General features: G+C 38.7%; 2 protein-coding genes across 7 annotated transcripts; one reads left to right on the top strand and one right to left on the bottom strand.

Annotated features, from left to right (window-relative positions):
- Positions 1 to 896: 896 nt before the first annotated feature.
- On the top strand, positions 897 to 9,172 carry LOC141909699 (uncharacterized). Of its 4 annotated transcripts, none has more exons than XM_074800280.1 (10): positions 897 to 1,043; positions 2,029 to 2,140; positions 2,497 to 2,598; positions 2,706 to 2,784; positions 4,102 to 4,401; positions 4,837 to 4,992; positions 6,034 to 6,195; positions 6,333 to 6,491; positions 7,437 to 7,604; positions 8,293 to 9,172. In XM_074800280.1, the coding sequence occupies exons 1-10, from the start codon at positions 968 to 970 to the stop codon at positions 8,506 to 8,508; spliced, it is 1,530 nt and encodes a 509-aa protein (XP_074656381.1). In that variant the 5' UTR covers positions 897 to 967; the 3' UTR covers positions 8,509 to 9,172. The 4 variants fall into 4 exon arrangements, with proteins under 4 accessions (XP_074656381.1, XP_074656382.1, XP_074656379.1 ...); XM_074800281.1 differs by having other exon boundaries at positions 2,050 to 2,140; XM_074800278.1 differs by lacking the exon at positions 897 to 1,043 and adding an exon at positions 1,061 to 1,374.
- Positions 9,173 to 9,783: 611 nt separating this feature from the next.
- Positions 9,784 to 15,489, bottom strand: LOC141909668 (enoyl-CoA hydratase domain-containing protein 3, mitochondrial-like). Of its 3 annotated transcripts, XM_074800231.1 has the most exons (10): positions 14,983 to 15,268; positions 14,604 to 14,676; positions 13,156 to 13,325; positions 12,256 to 12,391; positions 11,234 to 11,305; positions 11,017 to 11,135; positions 10,511 to 10,620; positions 10,370 to 10,428; positions 10,175 to 10,281; positions 9,784 to 10,097 (listed from the first exon to the last, which is right to left on the bottom strand). In XM_074800231.1, exons 3-10 carry the CDS (start codon positions 13,248 to 13,250, stop codon positions 9,980 to 9,982), a joined length of 816 nt encoding a protein of 271 aa, XP_074656332.1. In that variant the 5' UTR covers positions 13,251 to 13,325; positions 14,604 to 14,676; positions 14,983 to 15,268; the 3' UTR covers positions 9,784 to 9,979. The 3 variants fall into 3 exon arrangements, with proteins under 3 accessions (XP_074656332.1, XP_074656330.1, XP_074656331.1); XM_074800229.1 differs by lacking the exons at positions 14,604 to 14,676; positions 14,983 to 15,268 and adding an exon at positions 15,364 to 15,489; XM_074800230.1 differs by lacking the exon at positions 14,604 to 14,676.
- Between the last annotated feature and the right edge of the window lie 4,996 nt (positions 15,490 to 20,485).

A 20,485-nucleotide genomic window follows, 5' to 3' on the forward strand; every position in this document is an offset into this window, starting at 1 on the left:
GTGGTGGCTGGTCGTCGAATGAAGCGGTGCGCTCTAACCATGCGTTACGATAAATCCGCTGTTGGCACAATACAATTTGGGCCGCGGCTATTGTGCGGAAAGTCGATCAAATCGTGACCCAAAATGGACACAATGATCGGACCGAAGGAGTGCCAAACTGTTCGAATTCTATTGGCAAACTATCTGTTTCATTATTTTATGCTACGGACGGATTTGATAAACCAGCTTCAGCCGGTTCAGAACTCGGCTGCAAGACTGAATAAAGAGGCAGAAATAAATATATTCACATCACTCTTTTTTCTAATAACTATATGTATTCTAGATTTTATGATATTGCATAAATAAGGCCTTATTAAATTGTGGTCGTTTTACATAAAACAATGTAATTAGTTACTTTATGCAACGGCACGAAAATTGACGGCCATCCTCGGATCAAGGTCTCCTTAATGCCAAATGTTATCGTACAAAAATATATGATGGTTTCTATATTTGCCTCTGTTTTGTCAGTGAAATAGTGTTCTCAGTTTTATTTGGTGGCTGTGGTAGTGTTTTCAAAACTCATTTCTATAAAAGACAAAACTGTATGTTGCCGTGTGTGTGAATAGTCAAGTTTTTCAAATGCTGCAGGGCCGAGACCCCGGCGGGATAATCGGATGGGAATGGGATAATCGGAATTTCTTAGGTTCATCCTGGGACTTAGGTCTCATGGGTCCGTTTCCACGTAAGGAAATTAGAATTCTAAATTGTTTTTGTTTGTTTGAGTGAGGATTACTAATTACTCGGCAGCCGTAGAACCTAAAGTCCAAACTACGTGATTTATTGTTAACAATTTAGTCCGAAAAGCGCGATTTAGTGTATAAGAATTCCCAGGGATACCGGAAGCGATCGAATTACGGTTGTTAGGGTAGTGCGTTTCGATTATTGCAATCAAGGATCAGATTCAGTTTTAGTCACAAATTCGAGCGAAATGTCGAGAACGTCATCAACTTTCCGCAAGCAGTCGCCTCTTAGGTCTTCCAAATCTGCACAGAAATCATTAGGAGGTCAGTAATTAGTCTAATCAACAGTTTTAACACACGTTTAAACCCCGTTTCTAAGGAGTACTTGACACAAAACGGGAACCTGCTCGGGCACCTGCTAGCTATACGATTTGACAGATCGCGAGAATTCGGGTTAAAAATATTCGATAACTGTCGTTAGAATAGTGGTTGCGATCTGATAGAGCGATTAAAGCGATTAAAATGCCAATAACCAGAGAGATTTCGCAACCAATCGGGGACAAGAGTCCCGATGTTTTGCAGTGGAAGGAGACTTTAAGGTCGCCTTCCCCGACACCGAAAATGGATCAAAAACTTCGTTCTTCATCGAGATCTGGTAAGAATTAATTCAAGCTGGCAAATCTTTCACCATCAATAGATTATCACTGCTGTATAAAAAACAATAGTTAAAGAAATTATAACAGATTTTGTCGCTATTATACTAACCATGTCACTTTTATAATACAGATAATAGTTTTGCCATCACAAATCTATTTTTCTAATAGATGTCGTAGGCCCTATAATAGTAGATTTCTCTTAATTGTTGGGATCATCAGAGGGCCCACATCGATGGACAGGGGATAGCAATTAGGTTTTATTTAATAAAACACATTGCTTTCTATTAAGATGCTCTGATGGGTGCATGGGTGTGTCCACTCACTCAAATGATCAGGTCTTTAACAATAAGTTGAAGAAATGGTGACTGACTAAAACTTCCGAGTTATCCTCATTTTCACTCCCCTCTTCCTCTAGCCTTTTCTCTGCCTCCTGGCCTGCACATTCAAGTTTTTCTCACTCCCTATGGGTCCAGTACCACAATTAGGCCCTATGGCTTAGTCCAAAAGAAGTCCACAAAGTTGGTCTTAATTGTAAGATTGGCTTAATACTAAGAATGCTCCGCTAATCCATAGCTGTTTGCTGGTCGTTAAATAGTGCTAGTTGCGTGATCAGTATTTGAGGTGCTGGTTTTCTATATGTGTTTATATTGAAGGTACATATTCCACTGATGTAGGTTTAAGACGCAGCAACAGCTTTGGAAGTCTGAAACGCAGCAACAGCAACGGAAATCTGAGAAAATCGGCTGCTTCGTTCAACGGTAGCAGGTCAGTATCGAAAACTGTTCATCTTTAAATTGTTCCGCAATTAATTTCTTCAAAAATTTTGAAAATTTGTTCTTCTTCAAAGCTGCAGGATTTTCATAGATCAGGGAATTTCGGATTTATTTAGCCTATTTTTCCTGCAGGAAATTCTGACTTTTCTTGAAAATCAGGGAATGCGAATATTTGGTGTCTCGTTATTCATGTGGGGAAACTCTTGATAAAAACAGCCCCTATCTCGTAATTCAATCGGGGAATTTTGGAATCCCTGATCTGTAAGAACCTTGCTTAACCTTTTTTATTCCAAAACCAAAATTTCAAAAAGAAAAACATCACTTTTTTAAATTTTGTATTATTTGTAGCGGTAAACTGAATAAGTCGATGGAGTTGTCGAACATCGAAGGGGAATACATCAAAAACCTTCAGAAACAAATCTATTTCCTCGAACTGGAATCAAACTATCTATATCCTTTTACCGATAAACGACTTCACAACTATCTCCACAACCTTACGAAATCTATAAAACATCGAAAATATTCACAAGTTTGTTTCCTTGACCGAGAATATCTACGCGGGAACAAGCTCGTAAAGCGACCAGCATGCATCCGATAATGACATCGGAGGCAGAGAGAATGCTTAGTAAACTCAGAGTAAGTAAATCAACAAGACTTTCCGTGTATATAGAAACTATTCTTCATATGGAAATATTTTTCTGACCTTCCAAATTATATACAAACTCTCAGTTATCAAATCATAAAAATTGTGTCCTGTCCAAAAGGATACATGTAATCAATAGCTCAATATTTATTGTACCTTAATGGTTTTTAGGCTAAAATAAAATGATATCTTGTTTCCTCTAATCGGCCGGTCATTTTGTAAACTGCAATAAAATCAGTTCATTTCCTATAACTGCCGGGTCTGTTATCGTAAAGCTTGATCATGATTGAAAAAAAAGTAATGTACAGGTTATAAAGGTGGCCAGCAGTGTCAACTGTTAAGCCCAGCATAAATGAGAAACAAGGTATCAATTTCCTTTAGCCTTACTTTGTCATCTTCACCCGTCAAGGGATTCGAACCCACTACGCTAAACCTGTTCGCCGAACCCCTTGACCTCACGAGTCGTTGGAGTCGTTACTAGCCGACCAGAATCCGGTTGTACCAATCACAGCGTTTGTAACAAACGATTTAAGGCTTCTATTGGGTTTCCCGTTAAATAGACCAATCAGCGAACGTTTTACTGAACAAGGAAGCATTTCGCAAATCGATATATGACGTCATGCGCAACAGCGCCAGTAATGAAATCACGCTTCGTTAGGCCAGGGGGCTGGTGGAAGCGAGTTCGGGAGTGATGCCGGTACCTGGCAAGCGAGGATGTACTTTCTGTGAAGAGCTGTGATGAAATTCATCTAGAACAGCGCTATGAGAAAATAATTTACTCTCACAGGGTCCCTACAACTACTTGAATCCTTGAAAACTCCTTGATTTTTGAATATACTTTTCAAGGTCCTTGAAAATCCTTTAATTTTGAGAAATATCCATAAACTCCTTGAAACTCCTTAAATTCTGGGAAAGTCCTATTGAAAATTTTCAAAAGGTCCTTTTCAGAAGACAGTGTATTCTATTATTCTTCATTGTGTGACTTGTGAGTGAAAGTTGTTTCACTTTGAGATTTAAAACATTTAAACATGTAAAACCAAAACGGCATACACAACAACTGATCAAAATTTGAGAAAAACATGGATTTTGTTTTTGAATTTTCGACTTTTTTTCCTTATATATGACCGCGAAAACCTCCTTGAATTTTGAAAATTACTCCTTGAAAATTCCTTGAAAAGTCCTTGAATTCTGGATACCAGGAATTGTAGGAACCTTGTCTCATATATTATTATTATCATTATTATTATTATTATTATTATATAGTAGATTAAATGAAATATACTCATGTCGTATAATTGATTTATGTTCAGACAATGCAGACAGAGTTAGACGGGTTACACCTGGAGAATCAGCGCAAAGAATCGAACCTCGATCAGCTCGGAACGGAGAAATACCGTCTGATGGACCGAATCAAAATCGACACGAGCACTTTCGCTAAAGAGCGCCGCCTATTGACCGAGGAGATCATCCAATTGAAGAAAGATAATAACGCGTTGGAACGCGAACTATCGCAGAGAGACGCTCAGATCGGTTTGCAACGCGACGAGTTGGAGAAAAACTCGACCGCGATTCGAGCCTCGGACGAGAGAGTTACTCTACTCCGTAACCAGGTAACAGGCAATAATCATTACTCTACTCCGTAACCAGGTAACAGGCAATAATCAATCGATGTTACAATGAATCAATTAGCTGTTGATCTGTAGGTTAATTAATTACCCATCAATTAGTCTGTAAATGAAAATCAATTGGATAGCTAATTACTCATCAATGAGTGACTAAATGATAATCAATTGTGGATTGCTAATTACTCAATGTTAGTAAGGTGAATTGACCTTGCTTAAGTCGGACAATCTGGCGAAAGTGATCCAAGTTAAGTGAAAGTTTTGTTTAAGAAACGAAAGAAAAATGTCAGGAAGTCGGAAAATAATTTTGTTTTGTCTGAATAAGTCAAAAGTCAAAGTTGGCCATATCTGAGTTAGGTGAGATTTACTGTATGTGAAATTATATTGTGAATGTCAATTATAATTGTGCATATTTATTCGTAGCTGGATCAAAGAATCGAACAACACAAAATGACGCAGTTAGCTTTAGAAGAGAAGAGAGCGGAATGTTTGAGAGTCGAAGCTCAACTGCGAGAAATAGAGGAGAAATACTACAGCAGTAGTTCAGCGTTAGCCGATAAAGCTACGAAAGATCTGAGGGTAAGCGATGAATCTCTTGTCCCACCCCATTAGAATTTCATACACACCGCTGCCAACCTCTGCATTCGGCAACGAATTGAATCGGTAACATTTGAATGAAATATGTTTGAATTATCAGAAATGAAAGTTATGATAACCATTGAAGAAACACTATTCCGTGTTGTAACGATATAGTAGAGAATCCCACACTGATAAAACGAAAGCCTATAACCTAATAGTCATCTTGATGACAATGAGGTTATAGTCGAAACGTCAAATGAATAAAAACACATCAGCTATATAGGAAACATTTTTCGGACTTCATCTTTCGTTTCATCAGTGTGGGATTCTCTACTATAGAAAGTTATGATCTTCGGTTACATATTTCTCATTTCCTACACATCAAACGTCTGAATCACATCAGTATTTTTTGGGACAAAATACTGAAAATCAGGAACAGTTGGCAGCTGCGCATACCCGGTACTCCCTCGGCAGTGCACTGGTCCACTAGGGCAGAGTTAGTCTCATGATGTCATCAGGTTCAAATCCCTGTGAGGAAGGATCTGTCTATGAAGGCAGAGTCTCATGACGTCCCTATAAAGGAGGTTATATTGACTAGAACAGTCTCAATATGTCATCAGGTTTGAATCCCTGCTGAGGGAGGATGTGTCTACTAGGGGCAGCAGTTTGTACTGTGACAGAATCTCACGATGTCATCAGGTTTGAATCCCTGCTGAGGGAGGATGTGTCTACTAGGGGCAGTTTGTACTGTGACAGAATCTCACGATGTCATCAGGTTTGAATCCCTGTTGAGGGAGGATGTGTCTACTAGGGGCAGCGGTTTGTACTGTGACAGAATCTCACGATGTCATCAGGTTTGAATCCCTGCTGAGGGAGGATGTGTCTACTAGGGGCAGTTTGTACTGTGACAGAATCTCACGATGTCATCAGGTTTGAATCCCTGCTGAGGAAGGATGTGCAGGGGTTTGTACTCGGGGCCTATTCTTGCGATGTCATCGGGTTAAAAATATCGAAATTCTAAATTGTCTAATTTTTCGACAGGACGAAATTCGAATGTTGCGACAGAAAATGAAGGAGACAGAAATGGCAGCCGATCAGGATCGGTATCTACGCACTAAACTGACCGATGACAGCAGCCATCTTGTACAAGAGAACGCTTTACTGAATCAACAAGTTATCGAACTAACTCGAACTATCGATCGCGTAAGAATCTGGGAAAAACTTTTTTTCAAATCACAAAGTTAGGCGAAATCTCTTAATTTAAGATTTGAGATGTCATTTATTTGACGAGATCGATGAAATTTGAATGATTTATTTCGATCTGATTCGATATTTTGTAGGAGCGTGATTTGAGAGAGAGTCAGGAGACTCGACGCAGCGCCGATTTCACCGAGTTATTGTCGGCTAAAGACGGTCAGAAACATTTACAACTGGAGATGAATCAAATGAGGGACGAGTTACAACGCGAACGAGAACTCAGTAAACACTACCGAGAACAGGTACGTAAGGTCGCGTGGAGCTCAAAACCTTTTATACCGACTAAAAGCTGCTACAGGGTCCCTATAGATCGGTCATTCCTGGATATAAGGAGTCCCTACAGATCGGTCATTCCTGGATATAAGAAGTCCCTACAAATCGGTCATTCCTGGATATAAGGAGTCCCTACAGATCGGTCATTCCTGGATATAAGAAGTCCCTACAGATCGGTCATTCCTGGATATAAGGAGTCCCTACAGATCGGTCATTCCTGGATATAAGGAGTCCCTACAGATCGGTCATTCCTGGATATAAGGAGTCCCTACAGATCGGTCATTCCTGGATATAAGGAGTCCCTACAGATCGGTCATTCCTGGATATAAGGAGTCCCTACAGATCGGTCATTCCTGGATATAAGGAGTCCCTACAGATCGGTCATTCCTGGATATAAGGAGTTAACAAGCAGGGTCCCTATAGATCGGTCATTTCTGGATATAAGTTTTCAAAGAGAAAATTTCAAATCACTTTCATATCCCGATTACAGCAGACTCCTGAATCAGTACGGTTTATCTCGGTAGACTGATAATTCGGTGGTTTTGTAAGCAGATTTTTATCCTATACACTACTTGAATTCAGTTTCTAATTCGGTAACTGTCTGATTTGGTTTAAATGGATATACTCGATCTTCTAATTCCCTATTTATATATCTTTCCAAATCACTTTCATATTCCTATTACTGTAGACTCCTCTCAGTAAACCATTAATTCAGTGGTTTTGTAAGCGGATTTTATACACCCGACTTGAACTCATTCTGTTTCTTATTTGGTAACTGCCTGATTTGGTTCAAAAGAATAGACTCGTTCCTCAGCGTCTAATTCCTTATTTATATATCTTGCGAAGTGCAGCTCTACAGAAAAATATTATCACACCTGCTTTGCAGCTATATTTATAACGATATCATTTTCTAGTTGGCGAAACAGGAACATTTATCGACGTCGACCGAATTGAACGCATCGACGACTCGATCCCGTCTGAACGAAATCGAGGCTCTACATCAGAACGCTGAAACCGAGAATACTCAGCTACGCAGAGATAAAATGTTGTTGGTCGATCATGTTGCCGATTTACAAAAACAGGTACAGCGCCATCTATAGTCTATAAATGACATCCCCTACATTACCGGTACATCATCCCTGTTCTTGTAAATGCATGACAGCGCCCTCTGTTGTCTGATGAATTTAATTCAGCACCCTCTGCTGTCCCCCAAATACAACATAACCCTGTATTTTCTTCTAAATGTGCTAAAGCGCCCTCTGTTGTCCCCCAAAATACAACAGATAACCTTGTATTTTCTTCTAAATGTGCTAAAGTGCCCTCTGCTGTCCCCCAAATACAACATAACCCTGTATTTTCTTCTAAATGTGCTAAAGTGCCCTCTGTTGTCCCCTAAAATACAACAGATAACCATGTATTTTCTTCTAAATGTGCTAAAGTGCCCTCTGTTGTCCCCTAAATACAACATAACCCTGTATTTTCTTCTAAATGTGCTAAAGTGCCCTCTGTTGTCCCCTAAAATACAACAGATAACCTTGTATTTTCTTCTAAATGTGCTAAAGTGCCCTCTGTTGTCCCCCAAATACAACATAACCCTGTATTTTGTTCTAAATGTGCTAAAGTGCCCTCTGTTGTCCCCTAAAATACAACATAACCCTGTATTTTGTTCTAAATGTGCTAAAGTGCCCTCTGTTGTCCCCTAAAATACAACAGATAACCTTGTATTTGTTCTAAATGTGCTAAAGCGCCCTCTGTTGTTGTTTTTTATAGATAAGAGATAAAGACGATGAAGTGTTGAAACTGAGAGCGATGTGCGGCACTGTCAGTCATCGGTTGGAAGATTTAGATCATCTCCAAACGCTCGATAACATCCGTCAATCACAGAAATGGGAGGAGTTTGAGAAATTAGCCGATACGATGAGATCATTGTCGCATTCGATGGCACTCGCGTCGAGTCCGAGACCAGCGAAATATGCAGAGTATTAATTACCAATAATAGGTGGCGTTAGTAGGTAAACCTACAGGGGTTTTATATTTACGAATTACAATCTATTTTTATCATTAGATTTTGAGGTTTTAGAAAATATAGAAATTTAATCTTAAAATATTAAGAAAATTGTATAGAATTTGAAAGGTGTTAATGTTTATTGTATTAAAACAGGGGCCACAGTTTCATAGACTTATATCGCGTGAATCATTTTGAAAATAAATTCAGCCGATAATTAGGCCAACTGGATTCAATTTGGTCCCCTTGCCTGTTTAGGTCTGGTTTCACAAAAATGATTAATGCCTTGAATCAATTATCAACAGTTGAAACTTTTTTTTTGTGAAACTGGACGCAGACCACTCTCACAATTCGAGGTGAAAATTTGGCTAGGGTCGAAACCGTCAAATTGAACAGGAAACTGCGGTCCTTATGTTTATAACGTTGTTTTTGTTGGTGCTTGTTTTATTGTAACCCGTCCAACTGTTAAGTAGTAACCAGTCCAATTTATTATTTACCATCCAGTTTTAATAAAAATATATAATTATCTGTTTATATCGATACATAGCTTGTCTTCTATGTAGTATATTGTATTAGTTTTATTGAAATCTATATCGAATCTTTACATCCTTTTAAACAGCTGAAAAATTTATTTATTTCAAAGTGGATGCTATTTTACTTGAGAGTCAAAAATATGACGTCAAAATTTGTTCGATTGAGAATTTAAATAAATTATTTGAATCGTGAATTTATTTCTTTGTAATCGTGGATATTATTCATATTAATATAGATTTATATTTTACGATAAAAAAAATTGTTGTTTCAAGAAGTTGTTTTTGGTCTTTGGAGAGGAAAAATATGTTCAACGTTTCAACGAAACGGCTCCGACTGAAGACATCTACAGAAATTTGAACTTTTGGTGTCTTGTTTTTACTCATTAGGGATCATTCATTTATTACGTACGCATAAAATTTGAATTTTTCCAACCCCCCTCCCCTCTGTACGCAAAATCGGCCATTCTTTCATATTCATTAAGCATTACAATACGCAATTGCACTTAACCCTACCCCTCCCCTAATGCATACGTAATATATAAATGATCCCTTAGTGGATAAGAAACAGCCCCCACTGAAGATATCTTACAATTTAATCAGGGAATATTTGGTCATCGACGGTCAGAGAATTATCAGGGAAACTGCATTCTCTATTCTGTAAGAACCATGAGTATATATGGCACCAGTCACGAGGAGACGAGCAACAACAACAGAAAATAAAAGTGCTTTTGATTCCTTTTATTCTTTGCATGATTCATTGTTAATATCATGATCAAGATCACTTTCGATCATCGCGATTAAAAAAAATATTCCACTAAAACGAGTCCCTGGCAAATACGCACCAGATTATAGTTTATCACAGAACTAACTACACGCGCGAGGGGTGTTTATTCTCCCAAATAAACACCAGAGGGCGCTATTACGATACAGTCTCGGGTCCGTGAGTCCAGTTCGGAGGTCGTTTCTCTAAGAAAGCTTTGATTCCTTCCTGACCATCTTTCAAGGACAGATTCGAAACCATAACTTGCTCAGCAGTTCTATAGAAAATATGATTTTTTAGATTTTAACAACGACCGACGGGCGGGAAGAGGGCAGGAGTAGGAGAGGGGTTTACCTGTAAGCTGATTCCCGATCGAGTCCGACCTGGGAGTAGAATGTAGCTTTACCCAACGCGACGACCATTCGACTCGTTTCACAAATACGATCGGCGATTTTCATCGTCTGAAATATCGTGAAAAATATCCATTTATCGCAAATGAATAAAATATCAACGACTTCTGTAATATCAATATTCGTATTTCACATATACCTCTGCATCTAATCTATCATTAGGGACGACTTTGTTGACCAAACCATGAATTAAAGCTTCTAAAAAAGAATTTCAACAATTTCGTCATCATTAAAGTCTAATGATGAGCGGTAAATGGCGCAAGTTCGATTTAATACCAACCCTGAGCTGTAATCGGTGTACCGGTCAGTAACATCTCCATGGCAACCTTACGCGGTACAGCGCGAGCGATGGCGACACCTGGCGTCGAACAGAATAAACCGATATTCACTCTTAAAAAAAAAAAACAGAAAAAAAGCGCTACTGTACAAAACCGCTGAAATAAATACTACAGGACTAAACTAAACATGGCAATTCAGAGGCGTAGTGTTGCAGAGATATGTGACTCTTAAGACCAAAAGTGGTCTTAACTTAATCGGGTCTTAACTTTTTAGATTGTTTATAGAACCAAAATGAACTTAGACTGGTCTTAAGTTGTTAGATTTGTTAGGATTAAGATGAGCCTAGACTGGGCTTAAGTTAAAGGATTAAGATGAGCTTTAAACTGGCCTTAAATCTTAAAACCATGACTGCATGCCCTCGACTGAATTTCGGACTATATCTTCGGAAGGATTTCGGGGTAGTAGTGTCTACGACAGCCACTGGGGGTCGCTAGTGTGAATACTAACCCCGGAGTCGCGAATTGAGCTGATTCCGAAACGACGGCCAAATCACAACTAGCGACGAGTTGACAACCGGCGGCTGTGGCTAAACCACGTACCTGAGCTATAACTGGAACCGTCACATCCTGTCAATAGATGAACATAAAATACAACACTATCGGTCTTCTAAACACCCTCCCCCTAATCACCACCCCCTAATGAATCATGAATCATGGCAGAATACCTGGACTAACTTCATTAATTCCGTACATCTCTGAAACAATTTCACGTGGAATCCTTTCCCTGATTCTGAAGTCTGAAAATAATTTTTTTTTAAATATATCATATTGAATATCAACCTCCAGGGTTCTATCTAAGGAATGAAAGCCACTTGCCCGGGGGCAAGCATATCTGGAATTTCGCTTGCCCCCTCCAAAAGCCACTTGCCCTTCACAGGCAGTCCGATTGGTGGCACTATCATCCGTTGTATCAAGTGGGGAAAAGGCTTTGTGACAACTTTTGCACGACTAGCCCTGCGGACAAGTGATAATGATTACCTACTTGCCCTGATGAGAATATACTTGTCCCGGGCGATCGGACAAGTGCTTAGATCGGACCCAGGCCTCAGTCAAGCATGTAAAGGGCAGAGCAAGAGACTAGGAAAAGTATATCGCTTTAAGGATGCATTCTAGGGTGGCTATTTCAACATAATTTCGAAACATCTCTTCAAAATTGAGGTCTGTTTAGACATAAATCACCCGTCCATTTATTAATCAAGGGAGCACATGAAATTTCAAAGTTGTGATAGACGTCTCAAAAGATCTATCGCCAGACCTGAGTACCTGATATCTCTAATTTGGGAAATTTTCACCAAAATTGAGACTCAAATAGTTGTTTGATTGAAAATGAACCGATGAAATAAAAACCCGACCGATTTCGAGAGTAGGACACATATTAGTACAATATCCATACTCAAACGTGGTAAACAGATAATAAGATAAAAACCCACAATGCACTAGTTACACCTGAAGATGATGTCTAGGGTGTCTATTTTATATTCTAGATTTTTTGAATAAATAAATTCTCGATTCTAAAATTCTTTTAACTTGCACATAGTGAGTTTTTATCTTAGTACACACAAATTATGATATTTTGGGGGAAGTTGGGCTGTTAAAATTAAACTACTCTTGAATAGCAGTTGTACTGGCGTCTGCTTTGCTAGATCCCCGGCCCTAAATCTCGGATATCTCAAATATTTACGATTACCAATTCTCTGAGATCGTGCCCCGATGAAAAAACATTCTCTTCAGCTTTGATAATGATCACTCTCAATTCCTCGCTGTCCATATTCTTCCGTATGTCGGCGATTAACGCCTCGATCATCGCTATCGACAACGCGTTCCTAAAATACAACAATACCATCCATCAATCAACCAACAAGATCATTGTCTGTGCAGATCGGTCATTCCTGGATATAAGGAGTTTACAAGCAGGGTCCCTACAGATCGGTCATTCCTGGATATAAGGAGTTTACAAGCAGGGCCCCTACAGAACGGTCATTCCTGGATATAAGGAGTTTACAAGCAGGGCCCCTACAGATCGGTCATTCCTGGATACAAGGAATTTTCAAGCCAGGTCCCTATAGATCGGTCAATCCTGGATATAAGGAGTCCCTACAGATCGGTCATTCCTGGATATAAGGAGTTTTCAAGTCAGGTCCCTATAGATCGGTCATTCCTGGATATAAGGAGTTTTCAAGCCAGGTCCCTATAGATCGGTCAATCCTGGATATAAGTTGTCCCTACAGATCGGTCATTCCTGGATATAAGGAGTCCCTACAGATCGGTCATTCCTGGATATAAGGAGTTTTCAAGTCAGGTCCCTATAGATCGGTCATTCCTGGATATAAGGAGTTTTCAAGCCAGGTCCCTATAGATCGGTCAATCCTGGATATAAGTTGTCCCTACAGATCGGTCATTCCTGGATATAAGGAGTCCCTACAGATCGGTCATTACGGCATATAAGGAGTCCCTACAGATTGGTCATTCCTGGATATAAGGAGTTTTCAGTGTCGTAAGGCGCTTATATCGCTATTAGCAACCAGTTTGACAACCAGTGGATGCATTGTTGAACCGAAATCTAAGGAATTTTGTGATGAGTGCTGACCTTTTCTTAGGGTTATTCAAAGTGATAGTTCGGATGCCATTTTTTTCAGTTGTCAAGACGATGGGTTCTTGTTTCGTAGTTTCGGCAGTTGACATCGTTCTGACTGCGCTTGTGGGACCGGCCGCCCGACTTGCCGGGCCTGCCGCCCGATACCAACCTCCAACAACTACCTAGATATTCACAAAAAACACAGCTTTTAACAAGGACTGTTTAGCAATCCCCGGAAATAGTGAAAAATGAATTAACAATGGACGTTTTTGTTCAACTGCGTGTCGTCCATTCTAATGTCTATTTCAACCTGACTTGAGAGCATTCCGGGTGGCCTAACTCGCTAATCTCTGGTAGTACATACCTGATAAAGGTCTTAGTGGGACCAGAAAGGACAGGCAGTCGACCTAAACCATCACTTTTTAATCCATTTGCAACTGTATTGAAGGATATCCAAAAAGTCTTCACTGAAAGGGGTTAAATGAAGAGAAGTGACTCCATGATTTGAAAGTTTAACAATATGTTTCCATGCCTACATACCAAATTTCAGTTGGTAGGCATGGAAACATATTGTTAAACTTTCAGATCATGGAGTCTCTTTTCTCTCATGAACCCCTTTCAGTGAAGACTTTTTGGATATCCTTCAATACAGTTTCAAATGATTAAATAATTTTGATTTAGGTCCACTGCCAGTCCTTTCCTGGTCTTACTAAGACCTTTATCAGGTATGTACTACCAAAACTGAGCGAGCTAGGCCACCAGGAATGCTCTCAAGTCAGGTTGAAATAGACATAAGTCAATGATCAATGGAAAATTTGATCATTACTTGTCGCTCTCCCCCTAGACTAGTAGAATGATGATGTCAACTTTGAATGTGGCTTTCCAGGCAATGTGTAGTAACAAGTTGAAATAGACATATGAAGTATCTAATTATCAGATGTTGTAAATGTAAAGGACCACGTCTTGGGGTCCCCTTATTACCGAGATGACGTAATTTACCAAGATGAACCGAGATGACATATTTATTTATTCCTAATCGATTTTTAACAATTGAAATCATATTATATCAGTAATTAATACCTTCTAGAGTCATACTTTTCCGGATATACATATTTATTTATTCCTTATCGATTTTAACAATTGAAATCATATTATATCAGTAATAAATACCTTCTAGAATCATTTTTTTCCGGATATTTTGTAAAAAAAACTTTGACTTCAAATACGTCATCTCGGTTAGCAATAAAATTTCAATGAATTTGATTGATCGATGATCTCATCTCGGTAAAGTTAAAAGTTATTTTTCTACAAAAATATCCGACAAAATATGTAAAATATGACTCCAGCAGGCATTTATTATTGATATTATATGATTACAAGTGTTAAAATCGGTAAGGAATAAATAAATATGTTATATTTCATGTCATCTCGGTTGATCTCGGTTCATTTCGGTAAATTACGTCATCTTGGAGGACCGCGTCTGGTATTCAGACTAAATGTGTTTCCTCGAACACTCAGGCTATTTTTACGACCCTGTAAACGGACGACACTAGCTATATTTACGACGTTTCATTCTGATTGGCTATTTCACGTTGCGCATGCGCACTAGGGTGCATGACTTAGAAAAATCAAGAGTTAGAGAAAATAGAGCGGATAGAGCGAGACTCGAACCCGGGCCAGTAAATTACTAGCACAGCATCATACCACTAGACCACCGAGCTCGCTGAAAACCACTCGAATGTTTTAACTAAATATAGCCTCACCTTACCCTAATCCTATCCCGAGGGGGTAAAACGGACCCTTACCCTAACCCTAAAACCCTCTGGACCCTCTTCTCACCCTCTTGACACTAATCCTCTCCTCTCTAGACCATAATCCTAAATTCAATATAAAACCGTCGTAAATATAGAATTTACGACCGCTTTACGACGCCGTAATATAATATAGCCACTTTGTTCCTCGAAACTGCTCTTCTATTCAATGGCAACTCCTCTTCCTTTCAGTTTAACTCGCACTCTCTCATTCCGTTGCCCTAGATGCCAAATATTGGCCATGCAACGTAGGTAACTAGAACTTGAACTTGAACTTGCTGCAAGTGCAAACAACCGGCGGTACCATATTTTCATTGAATTGATTATTAAATCAATTTTATTTCGTCTAATTACACAACATTTCGAAGCGGTTTTTGACTCGAAAGATTCTTCGATAGTTCAGACTTACATTGAATTTATCTACTTGAGTTGTCAAGCGCCTCAAACTTCGTAAACTCGCGGAGAAAAAAGACATTTTCTCTTGCTGTATGACCTGCTGTGTGTGATTGAGTTGACATCGATTGATTTGATCCAAACAACTAAAACGCGTATGACGGACTTTAAGTCCACGATCGGAGTTTTAGTGTCGGCTGGCAGTGCCAGTAGTCCGACGTCATTGTAACGGCGGGGATAATAAAACATTAAATCTGAAGAAATCCATTGCCATTTTCTATCATCTCCTTCTCTCAATTCTCCATCTCTACAATCTCAAGCTTCCCGGCTTTCACTTTTTTGAACGACTTGAAGAAATGTAACGGGCTCCTGGACTCGCTTTAAACCCAGGGGCGTGGGCGTACGCCCAAAGTGGGCCATGAGTTGGAGATCCTTGCATATTTGTGGATATATTTCTAATTTAGGTGGGGCGGCCTATCGGTGTCGTTGCTGCTCTATCCTCATTCTGAGTTTCCGCGTTCGATCCATCCTGGTATTGAAAGTTTTTTCAAAAACGAGTCGCGTCGTCGGCCGAATTAAAGTTAACCCGTCGCCACAGACGTCTTACTCAGCCTAATAGTTCCATTGCTAAGTGCCTTACTACCTACCGGTACATTGGTTAACAACCAACTAATACGTAAGCTTTATGAATATGGCTGCCGGCCTTCAGTTAAAATCTTTTGCTTCCTTATTGCCTCGAGTGCGCCATAACCAAATGACGTTTGATCGTGTCGTTCCTTAGCTTTTATGCAGGACCCAGTTCCACAGTTGTGAGTTAGAGTTAACTCCGAGTTAAAACTAGTTTATTTTCAATTAGTTGACTCTGAGTTAAATCTTAACTCAGAACTGTGGAACTGGCTCCAGATTAGCAAACCATCGAAAAAGCGTTAAATTGCACGGTCAATGAAAAATCGTTAGAATGATCATTTCGAATCAGAAATTGTCGTTTTATTTTTCGATCAAATACTTCATCAATGAAACTGGATCAAATTTTTCACGATCAGAATTTATTTCAAGATATTCGGATGATTTTTTGTTGATTCAAACATATGTAGACTCTGATTTATGTACTTATAATATCGAACTTTCTCATAAAGATCCTGTAAAGAAAATAGTTTCCGTTTTCGTTACTTCGCCAGTTACTCGAAATTTCGAGATATCGTTTACAAGTTTCATCTTGGGTTTTCCCCGCGCAATGCGCGCTCCATGTTCAAGTTTCAAAAATCCCGGAGATCGACGCTCATGATTTGCGAAGGCTTATATTCACTAAGCGTTTTTCGAAGTTCAGTAAGCCCCCCCCCCTTGCCAAGAAATTTGTTAAAAGTAGATGTTTATAAGTGATACCCTTGTTTCTTTGGACAATCATCTATGTCAAAAGGTAATAGAAATTGTGCTTGGTGAAAAATACGAATACGAATACGAATATTTATTACACTCCAACCATTCCCATGGTATATGGAGGAAAAAAAGTATTTACAATTATTTACAAAAACAGTAGATAAAAGCACTTTGAAACATAACAAACGTTATTACAACATACTATTTACACACTACCGGAGGGCCCCATATTTTCTTCAAATGTGCTAAAGCACCCTCTGTTGTTGTTTTTTTTTTTATAGATAAGAGATAGAGACGATAGGAGGCCCGGGATACTTGCGCCCCCTGGATTTGTTTGTGTCTAGCTTTGATTCGACTTACTTTTCACAACTTGAATCGCATCTTGGGCAGATACAACATTTACTACCCGGGGTAGTGCATGTTTCAGAATCGCGTGATTTACCATCACCAAAACAGTCAAGATTTTCTCTTCTACAATAATAGTAGTTATCGTCATCCTGGTAATTACATTCTTCACCGTCGACTTCAACGATACCACATTGCAACAATGTAATCATCATTACTAAACCAATCACCGTCGTCAGTTGGTAACTAACCATTCTGAAAAGAGAAAACACACATGGCTGCCAACCTCTGAAAAGTGCTATCAGTAAAAAATTGAATTTTTTTCAGGAAGATTTCATTGAAATATGAAAGAAAATGTTCAAATTAATCAGTAATCAACAGTGAGACCCTCAGTAACATTCATATATCTGTTCAAATTAATCAGTAATCAGCAGTAAGACCCTCAGTATCATCTTCCATATTTCTAATCTGCATCAAAAAAATCTAATCAGTATTTTCTTTTATAAAAAAGTAACAAATACTGCAAATCAGGAACTGATGGCAACTCTGAATACGTTAAGCTTGACGAAGGTTTAAATCCATAAACCAGCGCTCGATAATAATTCACCACTCCAATTTCTAATCAGTCGCTTTCATCGGTTTTTATCGTTTTGACTGTGTGTCAGTACTGTGCACGGAAACACGGAAATGTGGAAACAAACATCCATGCTTGGAAACTTTAATTGTTCCCGAAGAAACTATGTTTCTCGTTGCGCGAAAACGCACACGCCACAGGGAAACGCTCGCAAACATAGTCGACAAAAACCCACGATAAAAAAAAAACTATCTGGTAGCTTAACGTTTCAACTCAATTCTATGAGCCATTTTCAAAAACAGTATTTGAAAATGGTATTTGAAAAAAATATACAGTTTTTGAAAATGGCTCATAGAATTGAGTTGAAACGTTAAGCTACCAGATAGTTTTTCTTTTTATTGTGGGTTTTTGTCTACTATTGATATTGGACAGCCACTTGTCTATGGAAACCCAACTCGGAAACATATAACTGTTTCCGCGTTTCCTTGACTTAATGAAATAGGAGATGAGTATCACTTTATTTTACAACGTCCTGTTTTAAAAGATTTAAGAACGCAATTCATACCGAATTTATTTGTTTACCAGACATCCACAAATATCATGTATTCAATTGTTCACGCAAGTCAGTAAGAAAACTAGTTATGTACATGAGAACATGTTCAAAACTACTATTATAAGATATTGTTATCCTTTTCTTTTCCTGTTTTATATGTAAGGAAATATTGTAAGAAATTTTATCTGTGCTCATATGTGGAGCAAATAAAATCTGAATTTGAATCTGAAATAGTTGACAGATTCTTTATTGCTACGGATTCTTATCGCGCGATAGCGATAGTCCGGGCCGATAGTCGTACTACCGAAAAAAACTTTCTCGAGTCACCGACCTGTGTAGACGGTGCACGATATAAATACCGCATTAGCGAAAGGCGGCTTTCCGAAAAGCGGCTTATCTGGTTAAAATGTAGATTAAGTAAGTGACAAATAGTGTCTGTCAAGAACGACCTTAGAAGAATCGTATCAACCAGGTTCAACTGTACAAAGCTCTTTTATACAAAAAAGAGACAGAATAGGAAATAATTCAATAAGTTACACCGATTAACAGCAAAATTATCATAATTTCACCCCTAAAAATTGTCATACCATTTTCATTGAAGTTAACGGTCATCATAAGGGATTGACAAAATTTAAGACCTCGTCAGAAAAAAATACAGAACGGTTTCCCGACTGCTGAGTGCGGAGTCTGGTTTTTAGAAAAATAAACAGATTGATTGCAAAGTTGTTGATTGACTAAAATGAACGCAGAATCGTCACTTCATAAGTTTACCATATACGTGAGCTTGTCGCGCACTCAAATTCAGTTACATACGGCGCCAGTCTCAGTAAAAATGGACCTACCTGCTTAATATTTCGTCGTCGTCGAAATGTTTTCAGTGATGAACGAGAGAGAGTCTTCCTGCGTCAAACGGCTTTCTCGATTTACACCGAAATACGACGCCTTCTTATACACATTGGCGAACAATCATGATTTTTGGTGTCAATATCTTGATTTCTGATTTATGTCAGTTGCTCCGCCTCCAGATGACAGATCATAAAATGACACGAAACACACTCACAGAATAATTTTCACCATTCATTCGATATGAATCAATTTTCTAAAATTCATTATTTCATATATTTACAGTAAAATGTTCACGAAAAAGAAATGTACACTCTTATATGCAATTATGAATAATGCATGTAGATAATATGGCATTTGTATATTTTTATATCATTCTGTGGTCTTGCAATGGCGAATATAACAAATTAATTTCTGTAAAGGCCCTCGGATCTTCCAGTGGATCCGCTCATATTGCCGAATCAGTTTTTAGATTAGTTCATTTTGACTGTTTGGAACTGAGAGTCAAATTTAACTCAAAACGGTAGAACCGAGGCCTTGAACCAGTTGTATGTACGGTTTCATCCAAATTTTATGAGTTAGAGTTAACTCTGAACTCATGATCCAGTTCTACAGTTATGAGTTTGAATTAACTCTGAACTCATTATCCAGTTCTACAGTTATGAGTTAGAGTTAACTCTGAACTCATGATCCAGTTTCACAGTTATGAGTTTGAATTAACTCTGAACTCATGATCCAGTCCCACAGTTGTGAGTTAGAATTAACTCTGAACTCATGATCCAGTTCTACGAGTTTGAGTTGACGCTGAATTCATGATCCAGTTCTACAGTTGTGAGTTAGAGTTAACTCTGAAGTCAGGACCAAGTTCTACAGTTATGAGTTAGAGTTAACTCTGAACTCAGGATCCAGTTCTACGGTTGTGAGTTAGAGTTAACTCTGAAGTCAGGATCCAGTTCTACAGTTATGAATTAGAGTGAACTCTGAACTCAGGACCCAGTTCTACAGTTATGAGTTTGAGTTAACTCTGAACTCAGGAAAAATTCATTTTGCGAATTATTCGTTCGTTCGTGCACATCGCAGTCCGAGAGAATCCGGAACAGCACACAACATACAGTATACACTTAGTAACCGAGTTGTGCTAAGGATTTCCATAACTTAATCAAAAATCTAGAAATTTTTTGAAAATAATTTGTTTTATCTTCATCATCTTAAATCTTCTTTTACTCGGTCACTCGATCGGTTCTTACTGGCCTGATTCGTATCGCTCAGGACAAGTTTGACCAAGAAAGCGCAATAGCCGTGTGGTAAAAGCCATCGGTCAAAGGTTTTAACAAAGTCTACATCTGTTTTCAAAACTAACAACAAACACAAAATGCAAAAGCGAAATCTGAAAATGGCGATCAGGTACATTTCTTCGCAAGGAAAAGGAACTTTCTTCTGACAAAA

This window comes from Tubulanus polymorphus, chromosome 8, assembly GCF_964204645.1.
Source record: "Tubulanus polymorphus chromosome 8, tnTubPoly1.2, whole genome shotgun sequence".
Classification (NCBI taxonomy): Eukaryota; Metazoa; Nemertea; class Palaeonemertea; order Tubulaniformes; family Tubulanidae; genus Tubulanus; species Tubulanus polymorphus.